This window comes from Limulus polyphemus, unplaced genomic scaffold, assembly GCF_000517525.1.
Source record: "Limulus polyphemus unplaced genomic scaffold, Limulus_polyphemus-2.1.2 Scaffold1199, whole genome shotgun sequence".
Taxonomy (NCBI): Eukaryota; Metazoa; Arthropoda; class Merostomata; order Xiphosura; family Limulidae; genus Limulus; species Limulus polyphemus.
In genome coordinates this window covers 113,132-120,685 of record NW_013666809.1, presented here as the reverse complement: position 1 = coordinate 120,685, position 7,554 = coordinate 113,132, and the positions used below count along the sequence as shown (strand labels likewise).

The window sequence follows — 7,554 nt, the reverse complement described above, 5'->3', positions numbered from 1 at the left end:
CAAACAAACAGTTTTAGTTGTTTGCTGTAAATCGAAAGAACAAACTATTCCAGAAGCACAACTCCGTAAAACTGTAAACCAAACTAACTTTTAAATATGTAACCAGTGTGAAATTAGTTTATATTTTTCACAGTCGCCCCTCCCCCCAAAGAAATACAACAGAGTTGGTGCAAAATCATGATTCTTTGAAAATTTATGCGATTCCATGATAATGTGAAAGTACTAATATGAAAATGTCATTTAAAATTGAAATTTCAGACTCGGAAATCACTTTTTTTAGCGTAATTGATCTATTGTATCAGGGACGCCAATTGTGTATAGAGAGCAATCCCCCTCCTCCTCTCCTCCTTCAATAAAATTAAAATAACCTGACAATAAAGGTCCAGTTTTACACTTTCCAATGCCATGCTATATTGTTGTACCTTCACTTTAGAAAAATGCAAGACTTTGGTAAGAATTTTCCCATTACAAATTAAATATCAAATAGCATTGTTGGTTAAGATGTTGACAAATAACACTGTGCCGATTCAGCAAATACAAAACGGTAAAAAAAAACCTTCCGATAGGTATGAGGAATACGAAATAAGCTCGAAATCTGAACAACATGTGCAGATCAACAGCGCATTGGACACGTGAGATGGTTAAAATATATAGGGTGGCTATAGCTCACCACAACTCCCTCTTTAGCCCCACCCCTAAAGTCAGCTATATCTTCAGTATTGAACACAAAATTTACAATATTGGTATATCTGGATCACGTGCATGAACATTAATGAAACAATGTTTATTTAAATATTTCATAGACATAAGCTGTCGCCACAGTGGCTTAGCGGCAAGTCTGAAAACTCATACTACTAAAATTCGGATTTCGATACCCGCGATAAGCACAGCACATATACCCATTGTGTAGCTTTGCACTTAACATCCAACAAACATAAACCGTAGAAATAATAATGTACAAACAAATGAAGCTACAACCGACCCAATTACCACATAACTAACAAAGAATTCGCTAACAGGGTACAATTAGCTTAATACATTATTTAATGCCACATTTCCAAAAGTATTTGAATGTCGATTTTTTTTTACTCTTATTGTAACTAACATGTAGACTATTTAACAAGCTTAAAATTGTAATAATCAACACCTAGATATTAAAAGCAAATAGTTGAAATACGCAACGTGGTAGTTTTTTTTTATTTATTTCATAAAAGCTGAGTGTCTTAATTCGTGGAATATGATAATAAATCTGCTAAAATTTAGTGGAGTATTTTTCTTGGTTTTCTTATACACTGGGCTGGAGCAGCAAACCTCAAAGTCTCGCCGCTGCTGTAACTATCTATTCACTTATCCAACAAGATGTTAATAGCTCTGGCCCTCGGGTGGTTTGTATCCTTCCATCGAACGACATCAACAACTGATTTATATTTTCGATGTATTATTCAACTTATTTAAACCAAGAGAATTTTCGACAGCAAAAGTAAAAACAAACATCCCTATAAAAAGGAGCGACTAAATAAATAAGTAGTTAGTACACGGACTTTAAAGACTTTTAAGCTAGATCACGTGACAGATGCAAAACTACGTCACGAGCCACACATACAAATGAGCTAAGCACAAGGTGAATTTGCCCTCAACTGACGATAAGGTCTACCCAGGGGCGCAGGCCGGCGCGACGGTGATTAGACCAAGTCAGGCGGAACCACCCTGGGCTGAGAGCTGGGCGGCTGATATTATCGAATTCATTGGTACGGACAAGCAATAAAACAGCTCAGCCTAAAACGTTGAACGACAGTAGCATAATGTTGATGGCTGTCGTTGATTTCGTAGCTTGTACACGTTCATCTGTATGGCTTATTAATTAATAACTGTTGATTCGGTAGTCTCTAGTGCGAGACAAAAATATTCTCGAGATTGTCTTGTACAAACCAACAAACAAATGCGGTTCGTCTTAAAAGTATTGTGCGAGTCAACTGATTTGAGCATGTGCGTTTTTATCCACAAATATAATAAGTTATTAGAAATGTGTTTATCATGGAGACATCACTTACAAACAAAACACACACCAAACTTCTTTCACACGAGAACTACATAGGTTTGCTCGTAATTTACTTAGCACAATTCATCGTAGACTTTACATAGATCTTAAAAACAGGTTAAAACTTGAACGTGTCTAGCAAGCAACTTCATATTAACATCAAATTGCCAAGTACGAAATTGTTCTTGTCCCGACACGTCCAAGTCAAGCAAGATTTCAGCACAAATGTGGTATTAACAAGTTGGAACACGTTACGCGTTAGACATTACACTGCGATTAACACACATAGCATTACTTCTATATTCATTCTAAAATAGTTCAAAATGTAAATATATATCTTTAACCCTAAAATTAATTACTTGTTTTTATGCCGCTAACTGCTGGTGACTTCTGTATACTTCTTCATATTCAGTAACGTTATGTTTTCATGACACAGCGCAAAGAACAGGCCATAAGCATTGGGTGGAAAAAATAATTTTCTATTATGGACCTAATCGGCAATTCTGTAGTTAATATCAAACAAAACAGGTTTGTTATAGTGAGCACAAGTTGTCATATTCAGGGTGGAAAAATTCAACCAACAGCTGATATGTGTCCAAGAATGATATCACCAGCATATATATATATATATAGTAGTTCCCTATCTAAGCACTTTAGTACAGAGTTTAATATATTCTGTATATGACGTAAAAGACCTTTTCTCTCCTTCGCAGAGAATGGTATCTTAAACGTACTTTAAAAGCGAAGCTATGTGTATCGGCTCATTGAAAGCTAGACACCAAGTTAACAAGCCTAAACATGTAAAGACAAATGATCACTTTCACATCAGACCTGCAAATGTTCAATGACCTAATGTCCCACATCAAGACTTGTTTATACTGACGTAATAACTTTTAGTGGACGTGTCACGCTTGAAGCCAGATCTTAGTAGACTCTGAAAAAGTCATGTCTGACAGATTTAAGATTACAATTTAGATTTAAATTGCCCATACTACAAGTCTACACCACCCGTGTCTGGATTCCTGTACAGGTCTATGTTAGCACTTGGTGCAGCAGATAAGCATACTGACACCTATGTAAATATCCCACGATAATTATGCCAGAACTAACGTACTAGCCCTAAGTAGTTAAGTCTGATCTGATGTAACATACCACAGGAAACCTATATGATTTAGCATAATATGTTCCGCATCTGAAATATTGCACCATTCCACAATAAGTATGTCTGATCTGATATGATATCACACAGTGGATATGTCAGGTCTGGTGTATTGTCTCTTAACAATTGTATCAGATCTGATGTATTGTCTCATAGCAGTTGTGTCAGATCTAATGTATTGTCTCATAGCAGTTGTGTCAGATCTAATGTATTGTCTCATAGCAGTTGTGTCAGATCTAATGTAATGTCTCATAGCAGTTGTGTCAGATCTGATGTAATGTCTCATAGCAGTTGTGTCAGATCTGATGTAATGTCTAATAGCAGTTGTGTCAGATCTGATGTATTGCCTCGTAGCAGTTGTGTCAGATCCCGGTTTATTGACTCACAGCAGTTGTGTCAGATCCCGGTTTATAACTGCTGTGAGTCAATGTCAGATATGGTATATTGACTCACAGCAGTTATGTCACATATGGTATACTGCCCTACAATAATTGTCTGATTTGCTTTAATTGCCAACAGCAACTATGTCTGACTGGATGTATCGTCTCACAGTAGTTGTGTTACATAATGTCCCGAAGTGATTATTATCTTACTTTGTAAACTGTCTTGTTTCGTACAAGTACAACATTTAAAAATCACATGCAAGTTTCTAGTGAATTTAACGATAATTTTTATTGATTCAAATTGCAGTTAATATTCCAAACTGATGAAACATTTTTATAAGAACTTTTTATAAAGCAGTCTTACCATAAAGAGATCTGATATAAAGTCACACCCACAACAAGTTATGAACGACATAATGAGCCACGGTGGAGATGTCTAGTTTAACAAGACATTCCTGTTTGAAGCAGTGATGTTCCTTACAAAGTTTAAATCGTTGCAGTGCACCAAATCTCGTAAGCTTCGAGTAATGATATTATAGAAACAATGTCTCAGTTGTGGTAATAACCGATGACAACTAAACAGATTACCTATGTCATAATTAACCCCAGAATTACTGATAGTTTCCAGGGTTTTTTAAACAGATTTTTATAATTTATTCATGCACTAAATTGCTTGTGGATTAAGTCCATGACTTTGTTGTTTCCAGGCTTCCTTTCTTGTTTGTTTGTTTTAAAGCAGAGTCACATTAGGCTATCTGCTGTGTCCACTGCGGCGAATCGAACTTCAGATTTTAGTGTTGTAATTCCATAAACTTACCGCCGTCCAACCGGAGGACCCAGAGTTCCTAATTACTTGCGAGTCACATAAAAATTTAGACAAACTTACTCTTAATCCTACTAATTACAATAGGCAAAAACATAAAATTACTTAACATTGTGCAATACGAGGACCCGACTGGTAGTGAACGGTATAAAAATAAGTCTGTAATTTGAAGGATAATGTAAAACTTTTCAGAAAACTTGCTTCAATCAATGCTGTTCCCCACAGCGTAATGTACCGAATCATGTTTCATTTGATGCAATATTTCGCAAGAATGATGTAATATGTCTTATTAGACACGTCTTCACTGATATAAAGAGCGATAGACATCAATTTAAACACCAACGTCGTGGAAATATGCCATGAATTCGCATGTAAAACGTAGACTTTGGGTGTGGAGGAGAGGGGGAGATTCTAGCGCTAAGCACGAACTCCTAGAGCACATTCCGTACCTCACATGTTGCGTATCTTGGTCTGCACATTCCACGCAACCATTTGGACGGCGAACTACCTAGATGGCTCATTTAACTCAGCTGCTACGGTTACAAATCACCTAATTTAATGCTTTGGCGCCTTTGGCGTCACAGATCAAAACCGCGAGGTGTGGGTGATAGATAGTAATTGTCCACTCACTAGGGTAGCTTGAAAGCGAGAATCTTTTGTGTACAAGGCCCTCCCATAGAGTTTTCCCGTCAACAGAAAGAAACTTGCTCTCTTAATCAACCAGCCTGTCAGTTGGATCTTTGTCTTCATTAACTTTCCACGTACCGGCTTGCAGTTTCTCATAATTCTGTCTTTTTTACATCGGTGTATTTTCATGATAAAAACAGGAATATATACATATATTTTGTTCATTTACAATTATTCAGTAAATTCAGCTTACATAAAATGATGTTATTAGCAAGACAGATTTTTGGTTCGTTTTCTGAATCTGTAAACTTGCAATGAAAGGTTATTCGTTGATTTGGTTTTATTGCCGTTGACGCAACAAAACAAATGCAATACCATTGGAAAAAAAAGTCGGTTTCATAAAGATTATTTTAGCGTATAACTTTATTCTGGGCCTGAATATGACAATAAAAATTTCTGTAGTTTTTCCTTGGTAATGAATCAAGAACTTTTAGATAAAACCTTAAATGGCTAACAATTACGTGTATTTTGTCATGTTTACATTTCTAAATGAGAGTATAAAGGATCTGTGCATTTGTCCTAAATTAAAGTCAAGGTATGAGTGAAAGAAACATTTATTTTAACCTTGAAGAACCATAAGAAACGGTTTGCCAAACTCTTCTATTGATTTAAACGCATTTTTGTGTTACATCAAACAAACCATTAATTTAAGCTATAAGAAGTACTAATAGAAACAGGTATGGGAAAAGCTTTAACTTAAAAAAAGTAGTTTTATTTTAGCTTAGAAAACAACAATGACTAGTAATAAGAATGAAATTATTATGTTCTTTAGTACCTTGGGTGGTGGTTAAAAAGACCTTATCTTAGTTTAGACAGAATCCTAGATAATGATTAGGTATACCACATTTTATCTTGTACAGAATTTTTGGATAGAGGCTAGGGAGAGACCATAGCTTGGCTAATCAGACACTTGGGTGACTTCTTGATAGACCAGCTCTTGGTCTGAAAAGAACCATGGGTGGTTGTTGGATAGACTGTATCTTGTTATGGGCAAGAACTCTGAATGGTTTCTGGATAGGTTGTACCTTAGCCTAAACAGACTCCTGGATGATTGCTGGTTATACTTTATCTTGTTCTGGGCAGAACCCTGGGTGGTTTCTGGATAGATTGTACCTTAGCCTAAACAGACTCCTGGATGATAGCTGGTTATATTTTATCTTGTTCTGGGCAGAACCCTGGGTGGTTACTGGATAGACGGTACCTTAACCTAAACAAACTCCTGGATGATTACTGGATATACTGTATCTTATTCTGGGCAGACTGTATCCTAGCCTAAACAGACTCCTGGGGATTTGCTGGATAGATTTATCTTGTTCTGAGCAGAACCCTGGGTAGTTTCTGGATAGATGTGTACCTTAGCCTAAACAGACTACTGGGTGTTTGCTGGAAAGACTATATCTTGGTCTGGGCAGAATCCTGGGTAGTTGCTGGATAGACTGTATCTTTGACTGGATAAAACTCTGGGTGGTTACTGAAAGGATCCAATGTCTTGGCCTTGATATAATATTGGGTAATGGCTAGATAGTCCTTGTCTGGACAGAATCGTTGATACTGGTTAGACAAACGTAATTCTGGTGTGGACAGAATCCAGATTTGTGGTTAATTAGGCCTTACTTTAGCTGGACACGACCTTTGGTAGTGATAAGAAGAGCGTGTAAACTGACCAAGACAAAATCTCTGGACGTTATATAGAAAGATCGTATCTTCATCTAATTTCATTGTGATAAAATACATCCTTATCTTGACCTAGTAGCATCCTTATGTTTCAAAATACAGAGCATTACACGGGTCTGTATAAAACCCTGTCCTAAACACACACCTACGTTGGATAAGAAAAACATTTACCTTGGCCTGGACAAGTCTTACAGCAATGCTCTGGTAATAGAACTGGAGAGTCACAAGATGGTTTAGGGCAGACGTTCTTGATGTTCTTACATTTTGCTCTGGCAACAATCTTCCTCTTCCGTTGTACCTACAAAATGTAAATAGATAGATAATATTGTTGTGATGACATTTTGTATAATTCAAACTCTGTCCAATATCATTACATTCAATATCAAAACACACACACACACACACACACACACCAGTGGCACAATGGTATGTCTGCAGACTTACAATGCTAGAAACCGGGTTTCGATACTCGTGGATGGCAGAGCACAAATGGCCCATTGTGTAGCTTTGTGCTTAACTTCAAACAACAACAACAACAATATCAAAACACGTTCATTTGATCTATAAATACGTTTTTCTGGTGAGAAATAGATACAAATGGTTTATTTTTTAGTACGTGTATGTTTTCGCTCATAGATGAAATTTTAGAAAATACGCCTAATAAATTTGAGTTGGTTAAGTTTCCTTATCAAATTCAAAGAAACCATGAGTGAAAGTAAAGGAGAATATAATATGATATATCAACCACAGTACACCTAATATACACTGAGTGGTCACAAGTAAATAGACA

General features: G+C 36.5%; 1 protein-coding gene across 2 annotated transcripts in view; it reads right to left on the bottom strand.

Annotated features, from left to right (window-relative positions):
• LOC106462572 (chordin-like) overlaps positions 1–7,554 on the bottom strand; it is a 146,537-nt gene that overhangs the window by 55,313 nt on the left and 83,670 nt on the right. For both annotated transcript variants that reach the window (XM_013922507.2, XM_022389867.1), the window contains exon 3: positions 6,936–7,062. In XM_013922507.2, the coding sequence (XP_013777961.1) occupies positions 6,936–7,062 (127 nt within the window). The remainder of the gene's footprint in view (positions 1–6,935; positions 7,063–7,554) is intronic.